The sequence below is a fragment of the Ruditapes philippinarum genome, unplaced genomic scaffold, assembly GCF_026571515.1.
Source record: "Ruditapes philippinarum isolate M1 unplaced genomic scaffold, ASM2657151v2 ctg24_1_1_1_1, whole genome shotgun sequence".
NCBI classification, from domain to species: domain Eukaryota; kingdom Metazoa; phylum Mollusca; class Bivalvia; order Venerida; family Veneridae; genus Ruditapes; species Ruditapes philippinarum.
This window is the reverse complement of record NW_026853760.1, coordinates 358,653-386,593: the sequence shown is the minus strand read 5'-3', so window position 1 is coordinate 386,593 and position 27,941 is coordinate 358,653. Positions and strand designations below refer to the sequence as shown.

At 32.0% G+C, this 27,941-nt stretch overlaps 3 protein-coding genes and 1 long non-coding RNA gene across 5 annotated transcripts in view; 1 reads left to right on the top strand and 3 right to left on the bottom strand.

Moving 5' to 3' along the window:
* Positions 1-2,347, bottom strand: part of LOC132737758 (apolipoprotein(a)-like) — a 29,352-nt gene extending 27,005 nt beyond the window's left edge. For both annotated transcript variants that reach the window (XM_060725099.1, XM_060725100.1), the window contains exons 1-2: positions 2,232-2,347; positions 721-894 (exon numbers count right to left, since the gene is read on the bottom strand). In XM_060725099.1, coding sequence (XP_060581082.1) covers positions 721-894; positions 2,232-2,289 — 232 coding nt within the window. In that variant the 5' untranslated portion in view covers positions 2,290-2,347. The remainder of the gene's footprint in view (positions 1-720; positions 895-2,231) is intronic.
* Positions 2,348-4,880: 2,533 nt separating this feature from the next.
* On the top strand, positions 4,881-11,537 carry LOC132737779 (uncharacterized). Its single transcript, XR_009626777.1, has 3 exons — positions 4,881-5,358; positions 5,989-6,074; positions 8,309-11,537. It is a non-coding gene; the product is annotated as an uncharacterized LOC132737779 (long non-coding RNA).
* Positions 11,538-14,541: 3,004 nt separating this feature from the next.
* LOC132737778 (uncharacterized) lies at positions 14,542-18,099 on the bottom strand. The gene is made up of 6 exons (XM_060725125.1): positions 18,040-18,099; positions 17,027-17,158; positions 16,521-16,568; positions 16,206-16,267; positions 15,490-15,580; positions 14,542-14,796 (listed from the first exon to the last, which is right to left on the bottom strand). Exons 1-6 carry the CDS (start codon positions 18,046-18,048, stop codon positions 14,623-14,625), a joined length of 516 nt encoding a protein of 171 aa, XP_060581108.1. The 5' UTR covers positions 18,049-18,099; the 3' UTR covers positions 14,542-14,622.
* Positions 18,081-27,941, bottom strand: part of LOC132737763 (uncharacterized) — a 25,186-nt gene continuing 15,325 nt past the window's right edge. Inside the window, exons 2-9 of the mRNA XM_060725104.1 lie at positions 24,113-24,259; positions 23,436-23,576; positions 21,997-22,035; positions 21,462-21,523; positions 21,092-21,182; positions 19,251-19,457; positions 18,375-18,500; positions 18,081-18,173 (exon numbers count right to left, since the gene is read on the bottom strand). Of these exons, the coding sequence (XP_060581087.1) occupies positions 18,081-18,173; positions 18,375-18,500; positions 19,251-19,457; positions 21,092-21,182; positions 21,462-21,523; positions 21,997-22,035; positions 23,436-23,576; positions 24,113-24,259 (906 nt within the window). The remainder of the gene's footprint in view (positions 18,174-18,374; positions 18,501-19,250; positions 19,458-21,091; positions 21,183-21,461; positions 21,524-21,996; positions 22,036-23,435; positions 23,577-24,112; positions 24,260-27,941) is intronic.

Sequence of the window (27,941 nt, the reverse complement as noted above, 5' to 3'; positions counted from 1 at the left end):
GTGAGCATTATTTTAGGCATAAATTGGCCATCTGGTTAGAACCACAGACATTTTGTTACGTTAGCTGGTTTTGACACATAAGAATCCAAAAGTTTTGTCAAACCTTAATATTCAAACTCAGCGATCGTAAATAGTTGACCACAAATGCCGTCACAAGTTAGTGCACATTTATCGCACATATTGTAAAGAATGATAAAGGAAAAGTATCTATCTCGCTTCCAGTCTGATCATATTAATGTTAAGTTTAAATTTTCTGTAAAAAAGCAACCTTACGTATTTTATAAGGTGCCTGATTAATTATGGCATCTCGGATGAGTGTATTCTTTGGACGAAAGGGCAAAAGGCTGAAAACACGCAATCATGACGACATACTTTTGGATTGTTGTTGTTGTTTTGTATCCCTATTTTATCATATTTATGTCATATCTGATTCACCAAGCCGGGTTTTCTTGATAACTTAGAAGTTATCAATTTCTCCGCTGGTGACCGACTACTAAAGTAGTTATAGTACTTAAGGGTTGGAGACACATGACAATTAGACTGAATGTCTGAGATCAATTGTCCGCGCCTGATGATATATCTATACTCATGAAGCCTGAATTAACGGGTATCTTAGCGATAAGTCAAAACACGACGTGACTTAAATAAACAGAAATCGTCCGTTTTTATAATTGCATATCACTGTATCAGTTATTAATTATTTCAATATGTTTTTCGTACCAGATGAGTTCGGGTCCCTGCAATAGCTTCCAGCCTTCTCAATGGAACCGTCAACACTGAAATCCCATGTAGAGTTTACATCTGAAATATGTGCATCCCATCTTTCACAATGAAAAAGAGTCACTGTTACATTAAGATAACCACTGTAGTTAGCTGTAGTTCCGTAATAACATGCTTAAATGGAGAAATAAAACGAGAAAAAAGTGATAGATAACTATAATAAAAAGTAATATTAAAGACAAATAAAATTATCAATTATAGATACGGTACTAACATCACCTACATTGAAAGCACTGGAATACAGAATGATTGGCTGTCTGTCTGTTTCACTGCATTGCATTACCGACAGTTTGAAAAGAACATAGATAATTGATGAGACTATGTTGCCAGGGGGATACTGTTAAAGGGTATTAAGAAAATGGTCTCTTGATAAACGCGTTCTCCAATCAGTGAGTATGATATTCATTTCTACAAATAATTCAACTGGTCAAATTTTTAAATAAAATATTAAATACATGTACAGTAACATTTAATAATTAACATATTACTTTGTTGATAACAGTTAAAATATTGAACATCATTAACTTTAGGTACCTGATAAGCTCTACTATTATTCTCGTTATTTTGGACAAAAAATTCAGATCTATTGCAAAATATTTCAGTAAATTCTTACGTAAAATAAAATGTGCACTAGAAAAGGTAATGAGATCTTAATGTAGTGTAAAATGTTTTGTGGGAGGAAGCATTGTTAAACAGAACTTAAATAGCTGAGCAATTTAACTAGAATGTTAAAGAACTAGCCTTTACATTTTATTTTAGAACTATTCTTTTACATTTTATTTTATAATGGCAAGAACTATCTTTTACATTTTAGTTTAGAACTGTCTTAGAATGACAAGAACTATCATTCACTTTTTATTTTAGAATGGCCAATGAAATTCCCAGATTTCATTTTATAAATTTAAAATGACCAATGAAAATCTTTTTATATTCTGTTCTTCCCTGTGAATTTTACAGGAAGTTAAACTGATATTGGAACGGCCTTGGCCGTAAAAAATCAACTTAGTCTTTCTGTAACAAAGTTGAACCAACATTATCATTAAGTCAACTCTCCCTACCTTGCAGTGTTGAACTTGAGAAGTTACCCTTCTTTTATTCATTGAGCAAGTGTTGATATCTATCCTACTGATAATAAGACATACAATGAGCTGTGTTTTATTCAGAAAGTAAAACACAAATCAAATTATACGGGTTATGATCTGTGTTTAAGAAATAACATCGGCATGAGAGGTGTATATCGGCAATTTAACAACGGTTTGGAGTTTTGATGCGTAGGAATTGACCACGAAGGCCGTAGGCTGAATGCCTCCAGATGATCCCATATATTTAGTAATATACGTAACATGAATTTTAATTTACAAAATATTATTTCTGAAAAACATATGAGTTATTTCAAAACAAAACTGGCAAATTTAAATATGAAAGAAGTACCAAATTGTTTTTATACTCACGCGTTTGGAATCCTAAAACTGAATATGCTGAAACTGTAAGATAGAATAATAAAATCATTGTTGTTATGATTAATTAAACGTTCCGAAACAATGTTCCTTTATTAGTGAGGTCTTTTCTATCGAGCATCGCTAATTTTAACACAGACTTTACCACACCTTTGTAAAATTATTGTTTTATTATAATTGGCCGGTGATATTTGCTCCCTTTCCAATTAAAATCAGAGTATAACATGCGAAAGAAAAAAAGAATCAATTATATTTTGTAATTCAGCAAGTAATCAATGTGCATAAAGCATATTGAGTTACCAATGTTAGAAAGGATGGTTCTATATTATCTTTTGTCTATATATTATTGTGTATAGTGTACGCGGTGCACATACCACGTGACATTTTAGGCAGAAAAAAATAGATACAACTGACGGTGCTGATTTTCTTTTCTTCCATGACTTTTTAAATGCTTGAAAATTAAATATAGCGTACACCACTCTCATTCTAGTGAGTAATATATACTTAAAACTGTTTAAGGGCAGAAGGAAAACTTCAGTATTTTTATGGAAAGTGAAACAGCATATTTGAACAAAGAGGACTTTTCATCCCATAAAAATTAATAAAATATTTACAATGTTACGGCATAAAAAAATGACAACTGGACCGTCTTTTGTATTTGTTATCCACCACAGTAGGCACCGTGATATATGTAAATGGTGTTTTCACGTTAAAGCAGATTTCATATTTTTACATATTTTCATATTTGATTTGCCCATGTTATTGTAAATAAACTTAATTGATTTGAGCAATTGCTTCATATAATATGAGGAAATGTCATGGTGATCTCAGTATGGAGTGAAACTAAAAGACTGGCACAAGGCTTCCACTCACCTCGAAAACAATATACGAGAAATTATGTGTATGAACGTTTTACTACTATGGGTTTATGGAGGCATACTGCTTGCATGAGCATCTTTTCTACCTCATAAAGCTTTATAAACATCGTCCCTTTGCAGCGTGAAAAAGTTTAAAATACGATTTAACCCTAACCATGATAGATATTTTAAATTGAATTGCTCATCTTTTCAATCTAGATAATGTCATTCTTAATATTTAGGAAAAAGTTTTAAAAAATCAGAAAAGACTGACTAGTGAACAGTGCAGACCAAGATCAAATGACATGGATGTGCCGACCAATCCTGGTCCGCACCGGTCACGTGGGTAGATTCTGTAGCCACCAACATGCTGAGGGCTAAAACAATAAAATAACATTCGGTACAACACTGGGTTGGTGTCACTTTTTTGTTACGACAAAAACTTTAATTCACTTTTTATTAGTTTTGAAACATTTGTATAAGTAATGTTACCCATTAATGCTATCTGTATATATTGATTGTAAGAATATAATTATACAAAAAGTAACTGTAATTTGTCTTTTTCTTATTCATCATAAATGAGTTATATAGATTCACACTGAACATTACATAGGTTAAAGAAAAGTAGTATTTAATATCATTAACACAAAGGAATAAACAACATTATAAAATATCAATTTCTTCGTTTGTACATGCAAATAATGACTAAACAAAATTTTAGATCATATTTTGTATCCTATTAATTCGTAAAAAATAAAAGAAAAAACACTTTGCAATGAAGAGAGCTCTGAAAAGGTTCTTTCAGCTGCGTTAATTAGTACCTTCTTATTTCAAGATTACAATTATAATTTTTTTGTTAGACACGAAACGCGTTTATTATTTTTATTCATAAATAATTATGACAACATAATGATATTATCAGAGACTTTAAACAAACACGAAAATGAACATAAAACTGTTTTTATGTTATGACAAAGCTTTTCTTTAAAATATATAAAATGGAAAAAGCAAATATATAAAAAGCTTTTCAAACAAAGACATTATTTATAATGTATAAAACTACAGTACAATAATATAAATTCCTGAAAAAATAGATGTCAGCACAAGGCTATAATATAACCGGTACCCTTGGCCTAGTGGTTAAGGCGTCCGCCTTCGGATCGGGAGGTCGAAGGGTCGAGCCCCAAAGGAAGCGTTAATTGAAGGACTAGTGTTTCTCATGGGACTCGTCCGTAGTTAAAATGAATGGTTACCGATTTCTATCCGCCTTGCGCCTGGCATAGTGGTAGGAGTTGGGAGATACATGGTATGCAAGCAAAAGATGTCTCATAAGTCAGAAATGGCCGACCCTTTCAGTAGGGGTGGCAATATAATAAACAAGACCTTTCATAAATGTAGGCACTATTACATTTATTATATATTTTCCTGAATTTACAAGTATAGGTTTATTTTCTGAGTGTAATGATTTTGCTTATATCAATAATATACATGTATAACATTTACAAAACATTGCTTAAATCGAATGTCATATGACAAAATTAAGTTAAAATAAACCCCGAAAAACAACTAAAAAAACGATATTGAAATATGTTTTTTAAATTCAAATGCTCTTCTTTAAATTTTTGTGAAAGCACCAAAGGTATAGTCAAATGGTTTTACTTTTTATCTCCTTATCTGGGTTAGACACCTCGACCTATTATCCACATGTTAGTTCCTCTTCTTTAGTTTAAGGACATTTTTAATTTGAGAAGTTTATCTGAGAATGAATGTTACTGATAAGGTAATTTAGTTTGTATACAATAGTAAATAAGTGTGGACATAACTTCTCTTTCAAGAGTACACAGTAGTGTTTGAATGTGAACATAAACATACTCTAGAACTCGGTTTTAAATGCGAATATACTACTTGGTATAAACAGAATTGTTTGAATGAGAATATAATCAAACTACAGAACTAGGATTAACAGTAGTGTTTGAATCAGTCGTGTGTGTGTTAACACTCGGTGAAATAATATTCTAACAGTTTAAACTGTGTATTTTTTGGTGTCCTCGAATGTAAAGACAAAGATCGTGAACCTAAAGGAATTACGTGACTTATACGAGAGACATTTCGTCTGAACAGAACTCATTGGACATTGTAAACGACTCATACAATTGAAGGGGGAGGCAATTCTTTGCTGTATGAAATAATTAGTGATCAGCTGATCTAAATTATGACGTTATTGGTGATATTATACCTGATTTTAGAAACCATTGTACAAATTGGTAATATTATGTTTTTGTTTTTAATATTTGCTCATTTTCAAATAATTAAATTAAAAAATAGAATTGGTTAACTTTACAATCGGTCAGCTACACTAGAAACCGTAAAGAAGATATATTTCGTCATATCCTACACTGTTTCGGTATAATGCTTAGTTTAAATGAAATCCATCGAAGTCCAAAAGCATAAAAACTTAATATTTATTGCATAAGAAAACACAAAAATGAGTTTTTTTCTGCTATTCTTAATCCGTTTTACTTAATTCAAATGAGTATTCTGGCGAGTGATCTGAAAACTTTGCACACAAGTCATTGGTTCAGCACTACATCAAATGGAAAGAAAAATATTTCCGGTCCCGTCATGTAAAAACAAAATCTTGGTGGAGTCCTTTAAATATCATTTTTGTTTCTTATTCTAATAACTTCTGTTCTGTTCTAACATAAAGTTATGAATATTTCGTTTTTTACTGACATGTTTTTGTTTATGTTTTTCTCGTTTTGTTGTTGTTATTGTTTTTGCTGCATTTTATTATTATTAGAAACATTTTATTTCAAGAAGGTAACAAATTAACAGACATATGTCTTATTTGCAATATTAAATACAATTTATGTTGCTTCTATGTATTCGCACAGAATGTGTTTGTCCCTATGGATGGATTAAAAATGGAACAGCTTGCATTCAGGTACCGACGGTATCTCCGACAGTTCAGGAAACAAAGGTATGATAGTGTTGCTTCTAAGTGACTTCAACACTACAATAGCCTGTTGTGTAATTAATTTGTTCAACCAGATCAAGAATTTATTGTATTGTTCATTCTAGTTAACTTCACTGCGGTCTCATATATCATATAAACAGCATCTTTCTAAAGTTAATATTTGTGTAGTAACAATAAATAAAATAATGTTTATATATATCGTATACTTATGATTCATTAATATGTTTAATAATGATCAATTAATTTATGCTTATTGTTAAAATTACCTTAAATGTGTTTATATATTTTTTAATTTGTATGTTTATATATATTGTGTAATTTGTATGTTTAAATAGTGTCTTATTTGTATAATTGTATATTATGTAATTATTGCATAATAATAAAGTTATTTTTTATCTAATTTTTATGTAATTATTACAGATAAGATATGTATGCGTTTTGTGTACGGACAATATATAGAGCTGTGTTTTCCTTTGTGCAATGCGTTAACAATGTAAACACTTTGTGTTTGTTGATTGTTTTATGAATATGTTTTTTGGGGGCCAGATGGTCTCAGTGCAAGGTTTCTAAAGTTATCGGCCCTTAATATTGCCCCTATACTTACCACTATATTCAATAATAGCATTCTAAACAATACATTTCCTAAATCATTCAAAAATGCCAAAGTCTTTCCTGTTCTAAAAGTGATAAAAGAAACTATAGGCCAATTTCCATACTTCCCTTGATATCACTTATTCTTGAACGTCATGTCAGTTCACATTTAAAGCAATACCTTGAGAACAATCAACTTCTATACCAACGTCAGTCTGGATTCAGGTCAAATCATTCATGTCAAACTGCACTGATTAGAATTATTGATGATTGGATTACAGCTATTAACAAAAATGAAATAGTTGGTTCAATTTTCCTTGATCTCTCTAAAGCTTTTGACCATGTGGATCACTCTATTATTATTAAAAAGCTTAGAATGTATAACCTAGACCCTTCATCAGTTGCTTGGTTTTTCCTCCTATTTAGATTGCAGAACCCAACAAACTTACATATCCGGTTTATATTCAAAGTCAAGTTCAGTAACTACTGGAGTTCCTAAGGGCTCAGTGCTAGGTCCTATACTTTTTTAATCTATATCAATGACCTGCCTTTGTCTATGGAAAAAACAGAAACTAATATTTTTGCTGATGACACCACCCTTTCAACCTCTGATGTATCCCTTAAGAGAGTAGTTAAATCTCTTACTCATGATCTTTTAAATGCCAACAAATGGTGTGATTTGAATCGCATGTCTATCAATGTTAACAAAACTAAGGTCATGTATATTTCCTCAAAAAACAAGCAAAATTATATTCATGAAAGTAATCCTTGTATTTCATATAAAACAGAGCAAATATTTTGTAGCTCTGAAGAAAAATTATTGGGTATTACAATTAATAACACCTTGTCTTGGCAAAGCCATATTGATAATGTTCTTAAAAAATGTAACTCATTGTTACATTTATTATCACGTATAAAATTATTCATATCTATACCTGTACGTAAAATGTTTTACAATGCATATATTTTACCACATCTTGATTATTGTTGCATAATTTACGGTAACTGTACGTCTTTTCTAGAAGATAAACTCATTAAGTTCCAAAAGAGAGCTGCAAGACTAATTCTAGACAAAGAGTATGACACTCCATCTGCTGAACTTTTTTATGAACTCCGCTGGATGACCTTTTCACAGAGGGTTGTTTTTCAAAAAGCTATTATGATGTTTAAAATAACGAATAAGCAGGCGCCTTCCTATTTATTGAATAATTTCATTTTATCACTCGCACTTTGCGTTCATCATCTGATTTTCAACTTTATATCCCTAGACCAAATACTGAACAATTTCGTAAGTCTTTTGTTTATTCTGGATCTTGTATTTGGAACGGCCTTCCTGATTATATTAAGTCTGTTACATATGTGAACCATTTTAAAACCTTATACTTGAGGTATTATCACACATTGATGTATGCAAATTGATAATCTCCTGTATGTTTTTACATTTATGTATTTTAATAGTTTGAATATGTTAAATTTATATTGTTCCTTGTTGAGGGCCTCATGGAAGATTGATATGTTTGGTCTTATTATTATTATTATTATTATTATTATGTGTAAACTGTATCTGTACTAGTATAAACAAAGACATTTTAAATAACAAATATTGTAATGATACAACATAACATTATGTTTTTTTTTTATTACAGAAACTTCCTGTGCCTGTATCAAGGAGCTATACTGATCCAGTGAACATTGTGTTAATTATAATTGTATTAGTGGTAGTACTTATAATTTCTTTTAAATGTGTCAAACGATTTTGCAGGAGGTCTAGGAGCAAGAATTGGGTTTGAAACAAAATGAAATATATCACAGTTGTTCAGAATCATGATATTAATATATCATGTCAGATTTTTTCAAACGTTAAATCATATTATTTGTATATAATATATATTGCCCTTAAAACGAATTTTTTCATTATTTTGTCATTTATTCTTCAAGCAAAAAATGATATAGAATATTAGAATACATTCATTAATGTAACGATGTACAACAAATAATATCATCTTATTTTAAACATTTTATTGTGGCTACAGTATCTGTGTGGTAAGTTTAATTAATAAATGGGGAACGATCAATCATTGATGGAAGTGAAATATTAAATGGTATAAATAAGGTTAAACTTTTTTGTTTGAAACTGACAGACAATTATAGTTTTATTTTTATGATGTCAGTTACCATACTGGAAGAAGGATATGTATAAATGTTAACAATATTCTTAGAGCCGCATGTCTCCAGATGAACCACAATATTTCAACAAAATCAAACTTAAGAAAATTGAAAAGTGAAAGATTTTAAGAAAAGTAATATGATTCATTATTCAAGATTAATTTTCATGTAATGTGCGACTATTTACTGATTTTGCAGTATTGCTCACCTTATTTCTCCTGCGTGATTAATGTCACTTTTCATGACTTATCTTAAAGTCAAAAATGGTTTATATACAACAAAATTTGTTTTTCTTTCTCACGTTCAAAATTTGTATAAGAATCGATGAGTGGCTCACTTTTTCCAGACATTTTATTTAGTAGCGTTTGAACCAATTCCTTGATAACCTTTTTTCTTCTAACATTTTTGATAACTGCTTTTTGAGTGAAAAGTAACTGTTTTAGAGGAAAATAAGAGGTAATGAATTTATCATCATATAATATTTTGATTGGATGGATGAGACAATAAAAGGACTGGCGCTGACATTTTCTAAAAGTATTCAGACTTGATTTCTAATATCATTCAACATTGATGTGTTCGGTCATAAAATGCTTTCTCTAATTTGGTTTAAACATATTTATTTAAGCTCGATTGCGAAACACAATCTTGCAACTTATATTAATCACTTTCGAATCCGCTTCCTTGGACCAACCATTACTGGTGTCATATAAAAAACACAGTCGTGGCCGGAGTAGGGCCCCTTACCCATGATTTCTAGGTTGAGAGACAGACACCTTAACCATTAGACCACCGCTGCCCTTTCTCTATTTTGATTGTGTGCGTTACGTGTTTTTGTTTTGCAAGCATTGAAAAGGTCAGTTAAATTATTTCATAAACTCCTCAACTTTTGCTAAGCACCATACGTTAATTTTTATATTATCACAAGTATAAAACAAATTTCTTTTTGATTTTTGAAACATTCTGATTCAGCAATGTTTTGCGATAGTCCCCTGACATGAATCCGAGTTGATTAATCCGTAACAACTCGTCTAGGTAGCATGTAAATCATGCACTCCAATATTTTGGGTGTACATTCACATGCGACATTACCAGCTTAATGCTAACATTATGCGGCTAATGAGAGAAGCAGAGTTATGGAGGGCTGAAGGGATTGCGCAGCAGGGGCCACTTTCCGCCAAGTTGGTGCGGTGCTTGTTGTACACTACAACTTCATCATCAGAACCTGGGAAAGATACCGGCTACATGTTAAACCCGCCAGGAGGCATGCTGGTGGTCGGCAAAGGGTCACAACACCAGCTGAGGGTCAGTTTTTGGTCGGTGGTTCAGGCACGTTGTGCAAGGTTTTCGACAGCAACTTCTCTTCGAAATGACCTTTTGCTAATGCTGCGGTGCGGGGGTCCGTGCTCCCACGCAGACGGTACGTAGAAGGCTGTATGAAGGTAATTTGCGGTGAAGACCTTGCATACGTATCCCCTTGACTCGTCGACATCGCCAGACCCGTTTGGAATGGACCATGGAGCTTACACGGTGGACCATGCAACACTGGAGACACGATTTATTCACTGATGAGTCCAGGTTCTGCCTAGGCGTGTTCGAGTCTGGAGAAGATGAGGTGAACGGTTTCAGACTGCAAATATTGTTGAGCATGTCTGCTACGGAGGTATGTCAGTTATGGTATGGGGAGGCATCAGCTGGGCTGGACAAACACCTGGTTGTGCTTAATAAATACACATCAGCGATACATAGACAAACAGGTTAGGTCGTATGCTGAAGCAGTCGGTGATTAGTTAATTTTAATGGACGATGATGCCCGTCACAATAGGACAAGGGTGGTCGAGGGCTACCTAGAGAGGGAGTCTATTGAGCACATGAACTGGCCAGCTCGCTCACCTGACATTAATCCAATAGAACACATGTGGAATAAGCTGCAGGTTAGAATAATAGTTCGTCAGTTGCAACCCAGAAGCATCCAGGAGCTTGGAGCCATGTTGGTCCAAGAATTGGCAGCCATATCCGTTAGAACGATCAGAAACATAATAGGGAGTATGAAACTGCCATTGATAGTCACAGGTCACACACACGGTATTAAGTCTGAAACTGTAAACAAAACAACAAAAAACGAATTCAACAAATTTGGAAACTCGCTACATGTTCTGAAATTTTCAAAGAGGGGGAAGGGATCATTCTCTTCTCTAGCACAAAATCAGTGTTAAATTGATTTACAGGGTTAAATTCGTCCTTCAGCTGAATTTATAAAACAGTAAATCAACATTTAAAACCTTTCGCACGGCGTTAGTTACATTATACCAAAAATATATTCAAACTCAAACATATGGTGCTTAGCTTTGAGTAGTATATTTAAGCTGTGTTGTATTTGGGTTGCCATTTTTACTTACGTTTTATAATTTTGTGATTTTCTAGTTTACACTAAATGGTGTAGCCCCCGACATTACCATTTTTCTATTTCACAACGAACAGGAAGATATATTTACGAGTACCTAAACTAGAATAGTCATCCTTGAAACGTCGTGCACGGTAATGGGCCATTACTTTGCAAAAGGATTGCATTCCATTACCATAACTTTGGGGTTTGGTGCTGTATCAGTACCAGTACCATTACTTGATTTTGGGCAAGTAATGCGGTACATTACCATTACTTGGACCAAGTAATGCAGTATCTTTACCATTATGTTGAGCATAAGACAATTACTTTTTGCCAAGCTAAGATGTGTTGTAGCTTATATTTACTAAAAGTCAAGCTAATCATGTACATTTGTATACATATTATTAAATTTCTTAATATATGAGACACTTTCAAAGAGTTTTAAGTTGTAATATAGGCATATAAACATTAGAAAAAGTTACTACTATCTACCGTTTTATCATTTCACTAGGTTTCACAATGTTTCTAAGTTGTAATGTAATATTGTAATACCAGAAAAGTCACTTATTTTTCACTACTTTCAACAGGTTGCTTAGAAATTGTTTACAGTCAAGAACCATTGATAGTTCAATGTACACAATATAGTTTACAACATATTGTCATTCATTTAATGACTAGTTATGGAAGTTGTCATCGTTAAAAAGACATCTGTCTGGGTGGAACACTTAACCCGCCACAGAAAAAAAACTTCTACACTGGGGCAGAAGTACATGGGGTAATCAGGTATTTGGTTGCGCAGACTACCAGATATCATGGAAGAACAATACATGCACTTTGTCTTTACATGCCAGCAAGTACAATAATTGATTCAATTGATACTAATGTTATAAATCAGTGCAGACATATAAGTGAGAGGGGACATTGAATTTTTCATGATTTGATATTTTATTTGACTGATTAAGGCTATCACAATTTTATCTTGTGTTCTTTGTATGCACCTTCATTACCTGAATTTTGCATTCCAGTACTATTACAAGTAATGAAAATTTGTATGCAGTATCATTACATTGCAATACTCTCAAGAAAAGTAATGCATTCCTACTGCATTACCATTACCAGTATCATTACCTCAAGCCTGTTAATGGGCCACACAAACGATACATGTGAACTCTGATGATAAAAGTATGTTCAGTTCTGTTCTGTTCTTAAGTAAATATTGTGCAAGTAAGTTATTTTTATTAGAGTGACATTGTGTTATGCAAAGTATTTTAAAATAATCATAGAAAAAAAAATGGAAATACAGTGGTCAATTACGAATTATTAATTTCATTTACGGAGCATTGCTTATAGAAGCAAAGCATGACAGAAAGTGTATACACTGTTAAGATTTTCTTTTATTACATACTAATAAATGAAACATTGAGAAATATTGATGAAATAAAATGAGTATTTTCATTTTCCGTATTTTCACTTTAAAACTACAGTGAAACATATTTTCCGTATTTTTACTGGTAGTTTGTCGGACTACTTTCTTCTTCGTAAAGCTAATACACAAAATTAAGGTAGAAGTCTTAAGAATTATAAGGTCAAAATAGAGAAAAGTATATAATAAAAAGAAAATTCAAGTTTTTTTCTATAAATACATGATTTGTTATCAAATTGTGATATGAAAATTATCATATTTCATACCAAATTTGGAAATGTATTTAGAAGTAAAATACTGTGAAGTGAACAAAGAAAGTAATTTACACAATACAACGGCACTTACAATCCACGTAAATTACCAAAAAGAGGTCAATATATATATAAATACATCTTACTGCGTTAGTAACGCAGTAGAATTTTACCTTTCTTAAGATCTTAATACATTTTTTCAAAAGATTGAATTTCTTGAGATATTTTGGCTCATTTTGAGGTGTGCAGCTTTAAACAATCCTGGAGATTGTTTAGATATAATTCGCAATAAAAAGAGAGTTTCAACCACTACACCATCGTCAGTACAAAGTGTGCAGTGGGAGAATACCACATCTCAATTGCGCTAAATGCGACAGCTCTGCTTTAATTAAGGAAAACTTATGATATATTCCTGTTTCATAGTTTTGTTTGAATGTAACATATGTTCTCAGTTTTGCAACATTTGTAACATTGTCAGACCAATTGATTTATAATGTGAAACTGAACAGTCTTCGATACTGTTCAAATTAACTGGAAGTTAGTTGTCATACAAATATGACACATAAACCTGTTGTAGAATATGCTTAACGTCTGAACAACATGTGTTTCCAACCAACAGTAGTATCATACAGAAACACTTTCTTTGTGAGTTTATCATCACCCATATGTGCAAGTCTATCCTAAAGTCTCAGTATATTATCCCAACGTCTATGTTGAGCACAAATCCACACAATATCACCAGCAATTGCTTGTGTAAATCTATGTACACCAATAAAAACTGATTGCTCAATGCTGATAATACCTAGTGTGTTGTAGTTTTTGAAACCCCATATTAAAGAACAATTGTCAGTTACATGCACTGCACAAGAGTAATGTATTTTTGTAAATATGTCGTAAAGGCAGTATCTTTATTCTGAATTTTAGATATATATGCGCCCTGATTTACAAAGATTATCAGCACAGTACGAAAAGTATCAATGCTCTTGCATTAAAACACCTAAATACACTGCACGACAGAACTTAGTCGTTGTTTAATAAGGAAATAATGAGGACCATATAGAAATAAAACACACATCGCAATTATAATAATAAATAGCCTGGATAAAACATAAAAACTAAATTATTATTGGTCTTTTATCAATTTATTTTATCTTATAGGCATATTTTATATATATATACATGTAAACATCCTAAGATATCAGTTTCAAAATAAAATATTTTCCACAAGAGATTACATTTTGCTTTCTTTGCTATTTTCTTTTCTTTTACATTCTTAAGAGTATCAAACACGATATAAAACAAACAAATAATAAAAAAACTCCGCTTGAACCTCTCATTGATGAAAGTCTCATTTTTTAACTTTCAACACTTATAAATGAATAAAATAAAAGTAATTTAAGATTGAATTTTTATAACATGAAAATTTTACCAGAACTTGATAATTTTAAAACTTCTTGATATATCTGTATATTACTAAGTGATTCAATTAAATAAATATTTTAAACAAATTTAATGATTCTCTATGCTATGTCTATATATCAGGAAAAAAATTATTTAGAAAAATAGAAGTCATATATACCGAAAAAAAATTCAAAATCTTCTATCTAGTACCTAAAACAATGTGCTTCAAACTTACACAAAATAAATCTCTACAAAACCTTCAGAAACAATACTAGAAAGTAAGAATTTATACATGTAAGATTAAATTATCAATCTCTAGATTTTGTTGTTATTAATTCAGGATTCGTCCCCGTCTGTAAGAAGCCTTTGATAACCTTCCTTGACGACTGCATTACGACGATGACGTTTATAGCACGTGCAGACGACAACCGTAAGTGTTAATGCGGTTACCATGGTTGCAACGCTGATTCCAACCAAAGTTCCCATATCACTTCCGTAACCAGCAGGTGCCTGAAAATCATATTAAAAGTTCCTTAAAAAATCAAAGATTTTAATTTTAAGACTTGTTTGCTAAAATCTTATACTATAGTATTGGTTTTCAAAGTCATTTTCTTTCGAGGAAAAAAATTTAAGTACATGTATGACTAAGGCATGAAGTAAAGTCATGATACGCAATGGATGTGTCAGTGGATAAGGGTCTTAACAAAAATTCGTTCCCCATTCAAATAAACATAACCAGATATATTTGTGCCCGTTTACGATATAGAGATCAATTCAAAAGCATAAATCAGCCGCTTACGATCGGCACATCGACTCATTTGGATGCACATCTGAGAATTCAGAGTAACAACCCAGACCAAGCAATCATTTTTTCAACTTTGACGCCTAAGTATGACATTGACCTTTCATTTACAATTCTGCTTCTTGTGGATAAGACTTGTCGTTAAGGTTGACATTTGTACAAATATATTTTCGATTTCAGACAAATTGGACTGACACGTACACTAACGAACTAACACACGTTGGTACACCGAACCGACTGAAGTCGCTTTTTCAAGCAGTCTCTAATTATCACATTATTTACAGTCGTTCTTGAACAAACTTAATAATAGTTATCATTTCAAATGATCTTTGTGAGTGACTTTGACTACTTTTGACTATTTTATAGCTGTCTTAATATTTGCAAATGTTTAATTTAAATACCTGTAACAACGCCAAGCATGTAGTGGGGTCATAATTGCATTCATCTATAAGATCATCTACAACTGATGTAAACCAGGACCAGGGCTTGAAACTAAGGGAAAAAAATGAATAATTGTGATATCGAAATACTGGCCATAAAAGATGCGTTATGGTGATCCAGACGCTTTAGAGAGGTTTGGCCGGAAGTGGAAAAATGTTTAATAATTAATCTTTGGAAGTTAAATTTGATGTTAGGGAAGTAAAGTCAATGGTTAAATAATCACCCATACTCTCATTTGAAAATAAAATATAACTGATTCACATATACAGAAAAAAAATTATTAAAATAATTACGCGCTTAATGTAAGCATTTACTATAACGCGTCAACGAAAAAATGATTAAATTTTTCTATAATTTGGGTATGTGATAAACAGAATATTATATTCGTGAAGCTACATTAGTAAATTTATTGAACGAGTTGAATATGAATAAAATATCATCATGCTCACCAACGACTCGTATAACCATAATTTTAATCAAATTATTCAATAAATTAAGAATTGGACCTACACTGATTGAACATCATCTATTTATGTGCTGTTTGTCTTTGTAACACGAGTTTTTTGTGATGTCACGATAAAACAAGTGATTTGATATGAAAGAAAGCATCTCTTTAGAAATTTAAAGGAAAACTTTATTCTACAGGTGAGAATCATATTATAAAAATAGATAAAACCTTTGAAATGTTTCTGATTCGCCAGGACAAGAATTCTCAACACAAATCAAACCTTTCGTCATCTGAAATTAAAACGCATGGAAATATTGTATATTATTTTTATTATTCTGTTAACAAATACGCTTTAAAGTAAAGGTTTCTGTTGCGTACATTCATTGATCCCTAACCCATTGAACACTCTTATCATACTAATGTCAATACTGACCTTTAAATATTGGTGCATAACGAAACATTTAAAACAAAAAGTTTTTTTATATAAATTATTTTGTGACATCCTATTCGACAATACTTTAAATGAAAATCCACGCGGCTTACATGTGCTTCCGGTGACTCGCAATTTTCGTTTGATGATTCATCATTCTCCTGCAATTACAAAACACAAATGTTATCCTTATTATTGTTATTCAAACATGTCAGAGTGTAAATATTCTAAAATATTAGAAAGAGGAGCAGTGGCCACGTGGTTAAGGAGTTTTCCTCTCAACCCATGTATCATGGGTTCGAACCTGACTAGGGTCACGACCATGTTTCTTCATATGACACCAGTACTGGTTGGTTCAAGGAAGCGGACTCGACAGTGATTAATATAAGCTTCAAGAACTTGTTTCGCAATCTAGCTTAAATAAATATGTTTAAACCAAATATTCTAAATAACGAAATGTTGAATAAAGCTATTAAAATATCTACATTATATCAGTTCGCAAATTAAATATATATCATATGTATATAGATATCTAAAGAAACATTCCAATAGAGGGATACTGCATCCACATGTTTCTATAAATGTGACATAATAATAACAACAAGGAACTTTTTATTACCTTTTCTCTAAGGAGGTCAGCGAGTGTCACGTGTAATGCTGATATCACGTGCATATAACAAGGTGACTCTAATCGGGGATTTTGTTTCATGCCACAAACTAGTTTCAACACTTCAGTTGTATATACCATTTGCTGAGAAAAAAATTGAAATTCAATATAGAATCTTCAATATAGATCTTTAAACATAGATATAAACTTTCTTTTAAAAACGTATTCTGTCATTAACTTTACCACACTTATATGGACTTGTCCATCTTTCACTTTGTACAAGACAAATTAATCATTTTAGGGAAATTTTCAAAATAGTCTTCTCTGAAAGCGAACACTGCAGACTATTATCGGATGAGGTGATCTTCGTCTGCACTGGAAGCATTGGGAACATATCGAAAACCCTTGGCAAACCCTTAGCAGTTTTCATTAGAGGTGTAACATTATCTATTTAAAAAAAGTTCCCTTTGTTTGAACAGACAATTACAAAATGATTCTGCAAAAATAGTACAGAGTCGTATTTGTGTACTGCAAACGATTCATTAGTTATATGGAACCATTGATAAAAATTCAAAATTGATACAAAATGAATCAGATTAATGCACAGTGTCCTTTTCGAAAAAGTACATACGCAGTTTGTAATTTATCCCAATTGAGTCATGTATGGATTTCAAGTTTCACAAGCTATGGTAACCGGTTTTGTTTTGGTAAACATATGTTACAAGCAAGAATTGATTTAGGACATGTGTCACATTTATATGGTTATCTATTCAAATGTATGTAAACGCTCTCCGAGATTATCCAAGCTATCTGTTAATCAATATATACACAAATAAATGCTATTTTGTTATAAAGCTTGCAATAAGAACTTTAAAAAGAATTGATCATGTGCAAGTTGACTAAAACAGACAGCAAACAAGTAAGAACCGGTTTTAACACGATTTCACAGGAATTACAACCCTATCCAAAATAAATAAGTAAATGATAATAATAAAAACAAACAAAAAATTCAATAGTAAACTTACCGAATACATGGAACAGTTATTAAAATTGTTGACCACTCTTTCTAAGCACACCTACACATACTTTCTGCTATCTCTGAGTGCATTACCATGTCAACCCTCTCTACTATTAATGACTGCCAATAATCAAATTTATCCTGAAAGGAAATGTAAAATGCTATCAATTTAAATAAAACAAGCGACATTCTTAGCATGTATGTAAACAGACGGACACTGCCCTACTTACAATATTGAGCAGCCATTTTTTAAAAAAAAAGATTACTTCTTTAAGATAACAAACTATTACGAGATCATTTTAAAACTTAAAAAAGTAAGCATTAAAGACTATTTTTACAAACTTTGAGACACCACGATCCTTTTGTGCAGCCTATCATCAATGCATCTAGCACAGAGTCCGAGAAGAACACCGAGTACAAGTCCCAAAACGACACATCCGCCATATCATCTGGTACTGGGCAAAAATTCTGAAAAAGTAAAGAAATGATTAAGTTTGCATCGTTGAATCATTTTATTGGAGACAATATTGTTCTCATATTGAAACCTGGTGTAAAGCCTCTTTAAAAGAACCTGACCAGACCAGACGCTTATATTACTTTAATTTAAGAAGCATCCGTAGCAAATCGCTTGTCCCTTGCTTGCCAAAATATCAAAAAAGTAAAGACTTTGGAATTATTCATGATGTCCAAATAGCTTTCAGATTGTCAATGGTTTTACCTGAATATAACTTGTGCACAGAATGGCACCTGATATCACCTTACAGCATTGCCAGTCTTTGCCGGACTTTGCAAACAATATAACATGTTGGCCGAAGTGTATTCTTATTTTATTATATTTTATGTATTTATCATAAACGTATTATTTCATTGTCAGGATATTATCGTCTTCAGCCAAACGTCTTGGTCAAAGAAATATACACAGGATATCAGAAAAGGAAGATTCACCTGAACATGTGACTTCAGAAATAACGTAAAACGATATTGTATTATGATGTAAATGCTCTTTTGCATATAGCTAGAATAATTATATCAATTTTTTGTTGCATATTGCTAGAATACTACCAATAGTTTTCTTTCAAAATAAATATTAGCGCTTTTCCATGCCTAATTGGTCATCTGAAAAGTACACCGTGCAATATCGAACGATAAAGCACTCGAAACATTAAGGTCTAAATGTTTTGTTTTTTAATTGAAAGCCTCTGGTTGAGTTAGTCCTACCTGGAATACGGCATCTGTGTAACATTTTTCATCCTCTGGCGGGTAACTCGTAGACGACTCCGGCCATGTAGTTGATGATGAATATTGTGATGTTGTAAATGAAGAAGTTCCAGATGTAGCCGTGTTTTCTTCTTGTGGCTTCACTTCCAGTTGCGGCGCTTGTTTACCTGTCGTTGTGACGACATTTCCGTTTACTGGCGTTCCTGTCTGGGAAACATTAGAAAGAAAAGACTGTAAAGCTGCCTTGGAACTGTCATTCATCGGTCTATTTGCCACGTCTGTTAAGTTTGTGTTCGAACCAAAAAGGTTCGTCAGCCAGTTACTAATAACTTGGCCAATAGTTTTAGAATCATCAGCGTGTGAAGCGTTGTGATTTCTTTTAATTCTTTCTAACTTTCCATCAACAGCATAGCATGTATAAACCATCAGTGCTAGACAAACTGCCACAAAGCTTAAATTCCGTAAACACATTTTTGAGAACGAAACAAGAAAAAGTACAGACTATTCTTAAATATACGATCTAACGCATTTCTCTAACTGTGATTAAAGATATAAATTACTGGGGACTGACTTAATGTCTTATTGATCGTATTTGTTTTCATGCTCAAAGGTTCTATATAACAGAGAGCAACAGCTTGGCACGGATAGAAAGAAACTAAATAGTGATCTTCTGATCAATATCTTTAATTTGGCGGAGTACATTACGAAACCGTTAACACTAGTTTTATTTAGCGGTGTACAACCAGCATTTGACGTAATCGGGCATAAAGCAAATGATGCACAAATACACCTTCATTTTGAAGAGTACAGCAAATTGCTGAGAAGCGACAATACATAATTATTTGAAACAATATCTGTGATTAGAAATTTATAATGAGTATGTCGTTTCATTAAAATAAGGACAAGGCGTTGGCCTAATCCTTCAACAAGAAATTGGCACAGTTCGAAACATTGCATAAAGAACACTTTTTATTGTTGTAAATCTACAATGTTTGAAATAACCGTAAATTATTTAAGGAAAGGAAGAGGTCTTTTAAAACAATAAAAAGATATATTCAAACACAATGATACAAATGAAAGTTAAAATTAAACGGGAGTGTTTAACCTATGTTTTCGTGGCGGATACTGCAATAATATGAGGACTAAATATGACTTCGCTGGAGCAAAAAAAAAATTATGTAAAAATGCTCTACAAAATTACGAAGACTTAGAACTGTACGAGTCTCGATACCGCCAATAAAATCTAACAAGAATAAACAATTCAGTACGTTTTCAAGAAATGAATAAAATCCTTTCTTGACTTTTTTCAGAAATGACATACAATACATGTATATACCTTGTATATATACTGTTTTATCTCCGTCAGTTATGTCATATGTACGCTTAAAGGATTAAGCATGCAACATTGAACAAGTCAACCAAACATGAAAGGTGAAAACCTGTTTTGCTGAACAATCCATGTATGATAATGCTACCTATTTTTGTAAGAGTGTTTGTCGTAATTATATTGGTGTTTATTGTTGTTTCTGTTTTCTGTTTATATACGTATAAGAAGACATTTTTGTTTATTATGTACTGTTAATAATTATGTCACCTTCTCAAAATAAAGTTATTATTGTTATTAAGTTTAAAAAAGAAAAGAATATTTAACTATGTTTTGATTTTAAATTGCATAATAAACAAATGTGATTATGTTTTGCAAATAATGATGTACTTATTTATGTCTTAAATTGACCAGTAAAAGTTTGTTTATTGGCAAGAATAACCGATATCAAGTATGAAAGACCTGGCAGACTAAACATTGTTTTATATAACAAAATTATATATACACCTTTATTTACCTGTTCTGGGACGTCACATGATGATGGTGTAAGTTTACATTCAATCATAAGATCATCTTCAACTGACATAAACCATGACCATGGTGTAAAACTAGAAAGGAAAGCACATCATATATTATAAATGTGTACCAAAAAATGTCAAGTATGCACGCTTAATAATTCGTCAATTTCGATGCAAGTGGCAACAGAACACTGGCCGATGTGTTTCATTTTATTTCTAGCAAGATGAAATTCGTAGCACAAACCATATTCGAACAAACATTATTGATAAACTAAACTACATTTTGCTGATCTTTCAAAATAATATGCCTGTAAATACACTATCTTATGCTTCTGGTTGTTTATTTCGAAAAAAAGTAAACCTTTTTACCTATGGAAAGTTTTAGATTCTTTCGGACAGGCCACTTCAGCACAAATCAAACGCTTCGCCATCTGAAGATATTCAATTAAATATGATAACTATACATTTAATATCTTAGATCTTTTTTTACCGCCGCTGATAAATAAATAATGTGGGATAATCACTTGACACTTGTGGATATTTGGTAATTACATTTGTACTAATTAGTCCCGGAAATCGGTAAGGTGGACCAGGAAACGGCGTATAACCGCACCAACAAACTATCAACGTTTCTTTAAAGGAGAAAGTTATTTCATGTTTTGGAGAAATGAGGGGGAAAAGAACAGATTCTACATAGTGGAACTTATAGACGTTTCTTTCAAGCATATAATGAAAACTATCAATTAACATAACCTCCGATAGTTATATTTTAAAAATGTCTTTCAGTTTGTAATATAATATTAGAATAGCCTCTTTATATAAACAAATGTCTTACCCGTATTTCGTTAATTGTATTAGAAAAATAACAAAGAAGAGTACATTATTATCATATATTGTAACTCACATACGCCTCGGGTGACTGGCATGTGGACACCTCATTTTCCTGAAACAAAAAAAAAGTATCCGGCAATTTATAAAGAATTCGCTTTCACACAGACATTCTGGTAGATAAAGGTGGTACTTTATATTTCTGAAACTTAACGGATACATGTATTTACAAACAATAAAAACTTGCAAGATGTCAATGGTTGCATACTTAAACCTTTTACCGCATGAGTATATTGTGAAAAATGGCCGTTACCATGGCAACGGGGGACGTCTCAATATTGCCAAATATCACTATTTTGCATTATTTTCTCCATCAAAACTGATTTCAAAGTAATGCAACTTCTCAGTGGATTGAGATAGAGTAAACGGCTTTTCAGCGTAAGTTACACATTACCTTAAGATCGAGAGCTGAAGCTATTTTTAGCCTGTCACATGTCCAAAATTTTCTTGGCGATGAGGGCTACTGCCCCCTTCAAACCCCCAAACAGAAGGGAACACATCCCCCTCTGGCATCCCTTTGATGTGCCTTTTTGATAGGAGGCGGCGCCGTAATATGATCACTTTTTAACAACATTTCTCTCAAACGAAACCGTGTTTGGGATCTAAATAGGGTATTTTTTCACTATTTGATGTCTCAAAAAAGTGGGGGGGGGGGGTGAAAAGCCGTCAAAACACGTCTATATGATGTAAAAGGTTAGACAAAGCTAAAACCACTTTACTTGACTCTGACTAATGTTAAGTATACTCTAAGCGTTGAACAAACGATTTTGTACTTTTTGTGCGAGAACAAGATAGAAGAAAAACAAATATGATGGTGTAAATGCATTTCTCGTAAAAAATAAATCTGTGGAAACGTTTAATATACAGATGAAATTGATCAACTTTATTTTTAAGAGTGTATGCTGTTTCTATTTTATGAAAGAAATGATACTTGAAAATTAAATTGATAACAACGAAACAATTAAATGGCTATGCGTTGCATTGGTATAGTAACTTTAGTTAAAGACAAATTCACAAACCACGGTTATCGTAACGTCACTTACCCAAATAACGTATTTCGCAAGACGCATCACTCTATATATGCAAATAGTGCTCTAACGGTTTCCGAAAAGTTACAGAGGTGTATGCATCGGTGCAATATGACATAAGTAATTTTAATGTACACCTTCTGAATATCAAACCGTTTATATATTATGTATTTTCGAGCCTGTAAAGAATCTTGACATGTTAAATGGTCCATTTTAAATAGTAATAAGATTATATCACGAAATCAGCTTAAATTTCTGTTATAGTGTCATCTAAAAAAAAACTTGTAATAAAATTTACTTGATGTGGTGGATCGAACTTGCAATCAGTGTTAACACTTGACCGTTCTTATTAAAGTTTTGAATTGAATATTTGTACGGGATTGGGGTAAGTCGGTCGATTTTACACAACATGATACAAAATTCTTACTACATTGTCTCCATTTCTTAGAACATCAGCAATGGTTACGTGTAAAGTTATCAGAACTTCCTTGTAGCAAGTTGATGTAAGGTTTTTATTCTCTTTTAGATCACATATAAGTTGCATCACTTGTGTTGTTATTTGCATTTTCTGAAAAGTAAGTACTATTTAAACACAACTTAACTGATGAGGCTAAAATGGGCTTTTGACTCTAGAAAATATCGCGTTATACGTTTCATTATATCATTTAAACCGTGTTTCATTAATTGTAACTATGCAAACTTAATATATATAAATATAGTTCGTTACCACAATGCATGTTCAATGATTAATCTTGTCAATATATAAAACTCTTCACACATATATATTCAAGAAAGTTGATTTTCTTACTATATATAATTGTTAAAAGTATGTGTAATAATTCTTTGTCATTTTACGTTACTATAATATAACAAATTATATAACAAAATTATAACGTACAATTGTATGTATGAGTGCAATAACAAATAATGAAGGTTAAGCTAAAGACTAATGAGGACTTAGATGTAATAGGGACTTTGTTTAGGTGTAATAAAAGTTATTTCATATAATAATGTTCTGTACATCATCTTGAAGTAAGGCTGGGGAAAAAGTAATAATAAACTATACACTGACAATAGAACACAATTATTTATAGTTCTATATACCGGATATAACGAACAGTCCACGAAGTTGTTCATCATATTGTTCACGCATGATTGTAGTTCTTGTGTACACATATTCGCGGACAGCAACGATCTTGTCGCTGAATCAATCTTTTCAAAAATCAAAGATTCCCAATAGCCTGTAGAATCCTGTAATATATAAATAAAATTATGTACATCTAACTCAATTTACAGCATATTTAATAAGCTTACTAAACTGTATAAAATTTTACCAGTACGTTCTATCAATAATTGTTTATATCAATAGATTCAGAATAATTAGATTAATAGTTTTTATTCAATAACGACTTTGCCAACGTTTTTGTATGAACTCAAGTTGACATACACTTATAAATATCAAATATTATGCAACCACCACTTAAAGAGCTTAGTCCGTGTGGAATTTCATATTCTATATTACAACTAGCATATTTAATATCATAGTTATTCCTTTGTAAACCCATTACATTTACCCCCCTTCCTTCAGTACTTCGATATGTTTTTATATGTCTAACAAGATTTTCACTACCCAAACTTTAAAAGTAATCACATTCTTATGATAAGTGGAAAATGCGAACATAATGTTATGAAAAGGAACATGTTTGCTAGGCCTATATCAAAATATCAAGACATGCTGTATATCCTGGCCCCGTGTTCACAAAGAAAAGATCAGGATCAGGGTCAAATGTAAACATGCCGTATCTTGTAAAAATAACAATGACTTTATTCTAAAATTTCATAAACATGCTATTTCAAGTCCAGTTTTATCAAGTTAATATGTAATATTTAATTAATGGAGAATGTTTGAGTTTTTGAACTTGATTCTGATCCTTAAATCTTTGTGAACACGGAACCTGGCTATTATTACTAAACTAGAAAAGATGTACATTATACACATTGTAATAGTATAGATTTCATTCTAATCGCTCTTTTGAATCTATACAAAACTAGAACTGCCACTATCATGGCGTGAATACCCCCGCATACCACTTTGTCAGAATCAACAGTGGCCATTTAGAGCTTAAGGACAACCTCCCTGCCAAATCTGAGGTTACTAAGCCAGTGCATTGCTAAGTTATGTATTCTACATGCTTCAAATGTGAAAATGTCAAAATCAATACATTGCAGACAGGACATTCTTTAGCAATTGAGAAGAAAAGCTTTTTTTGTCAAGGTCCCTGTGACCTTGACCTTTGACCTGGTGACCTCAAAATCAAAAGGGGTCACCTTATAGTCATGATCAACATCCATGCCAAATATGAAGACTGTGGGTCAAAGGAATCTTAAGTTAATGGGTGGCAAACTTTTTGAAGTAAAACTCCCTATGACCTTGACCTTTGATCCAGTGACCTCAAAATCAAAAGGGGTCATCTACTAATCATGATCAACATCCATGCCAAATATGAAGACTGAGGGTCAAAGGAATCTAAAGTTATAGGGCGGACAAGCTTTTTGAAGTCAAGGCCCCTGTGACCTTGACCACCTGGACCAAAACCAATAACATTTACAAAGCTAACCCCGCAAAATAACTTATAAAAATTTTAAAAGGGGGAAAGCTTTTTAAGCAATCCCCTTACCTTGGAACCTTTACCTGGCCTCAAAAAAATAGGTCACTCAAAGCAACCCCCATCCAAAATAAACTAAATTAAAAATCTTTAAACGGGGCGCAATAAAAAACCAAACAGGCCCAAACAATTTTTTATATACCCCTTTAAATTTTTTTTGGGTAAAAGCATAATTTTCAAAATTCAAAATTACAAAAATCCCCATTTGGGGTTTTATCTATAAAAAAAATTAGAAAAAATTTTTAAAAAAAATAACCTGGGGCCGGGCAAAAAATCAAACTAAATTTTTCCCTTGATGGGATTTTCCGGCTTTTTTACAAGAACAAAGAAAAAAAAAAGAAATTTACCTGTAGACACCAAACCGGGGACATCGTTTTTAAAGGGCGTTTACATCTGTCCGGAAAAAACAAGAGTCCCATCGAAAAAACACGTCGACTTTCCACCGGAAATAACAAAATACTGGGAATAATAAAATCTTTAACGTTATAACATTTTATTACTACACTATATTCAATGATTTTCTGTAAAAAAATTGTTTTCATTTTCAATCGACTGTTTTTCAAAAATAAAAAAATTTTTTTTTCTTCAACACCCCATCACGTCACATCATCCCCCACCACACACCAAAACTTTTAAAAAAATAAAAAATGCAATTTTTAATTTTTTATAATTTTTTAAAAAATTTTAAATACAACAACAAAAAAAAGCCCTTTCAAGATTAATTTTAAGATACATAAAAAATTTAAAGGGGCAAATTAACATATTTAGGTTTCACAAAACATTTTAGATATATGATAATAAGCTGCTACCAGAAATAACTGAAATTTAAAACCCTTTAAAAATGTGTACAATAACATCTGCCATTTTCTCCTTTACATTTGTAGACATTATTCCTGCAGACGACACTGTTTAAGATTTCGTAAAGATTTTTCAACTTCCCGGTTTCGCATTTGTGTTGTCAAGGGTTTTGTAAGCGGTTTAGCGTTTGAAGATGACATTTTTCGGGCTTTGTTTTTTTTTTCAATCTGGGCCCCCGAATTTAAAAAAATTCCTGGGGGGGCATTAACCACCAGGGGCCACCTGTGTCGTTCTTTTTGGCCAAATAAGTGACAGAAATCTGGGGCACCAACATTGAATTACCAGGTCGCTTGACTCACTCGAGTTTCCTGTTTAAATTACCATTCACAAAAAAAATATGCAATATAAAGTAAAAAACATAAATATAAATAAACCCAAACACATTAATTTCATTTTTTTAGAAAGACATAAATAATTTCGCAACGATCGCACAGGGTGTAAACTAAATCAAAACGAAATAAAGTAAATTGTTTGGGTAAAAGGGCTCCTAGCGCATAAAATTTTTGCGAAAATTTGTGTAAAGCAAGGGAAAAAAAAATATCATTTAAATTTTTAAAAAAGGGCAAAATTACGAATAAAATTTAAAAAAAAATAAAAAAATCGGGGGTTTCACAGAAGGCCCCTTAACCCCTACCCTTAAAGATATAGAGCACTACACGATTTTTTTGTTAAAAAAAAAACAGTTTGTTTTCACACAAGTAATACTATTTTAAAAACCTACTACTAAAAGGGGTACACAGATATAAAGTTCATTAAAAGAAGGGCTTTTTTTTAAAAAAAAGACAATTTAATTTTGACCCTAAAGAAAACCAGATTCCCCATACATATATTTGTAGTTCTTTATCTAAATAAACAATTCATAATAATTTTAAAATTCAAAAATATCTCAATTTAAATTTTTTTATAATAAAATAAAACATCAAATTTAAATAACATTTCTATTAGCATATAGCCACCTTCTTTATCAAAGCAGTAAACATTAAAAACAATTTTAAATACGGAATACCGCGTTAATGATTTATAAATAAAAAACAAACCATTAAAACAATTCCATTAAAACATGTAAAAGTAAAACAATTCAAAAAATAATAATTTTAAAGCAAACCATTTTGCAACCCTATTTTCAATGAAATTTTTTCATCGACTGCACAAGTTTTTTTTAACAGAATTTATTTAGTGCGATTGTGGTTGGAAGTTTAAGCTTATAGACAAGACTTCGAATCCGTCCTGCCAACCAACTATTACTGAGCCATAATTGTAAAGTCTTGCTCAGAAACAACGACTTGCCACTGACGGGGTTTGAACCCATGCGGCTTGCGATCATGAGATTACTAGTCCGACGCGTTAACCACTCGGCCATGCCGCCACTGCACAGTTCTGTCATCTTGCACTGTCGTATATAATGAGGG

Coding starts and splice junctions, on each gene's coding strand:
- LOC132737778 (XM_060725125.1), bottom strand. Junction 16,569..17,026: donor CTGACCTCCTTAGAGAAAAG/GTAATAAAAAGT, acceptor TTGTAATTGCAG/GAGAATGATGAATCATCAAA. Junction 14,797..15,489: donor CATGCTTGGCGTTGTTACAG/GTATTTAAATTA, acceptor TATGATTTTCAG/GCACCTGCTGGTTACGGAAG.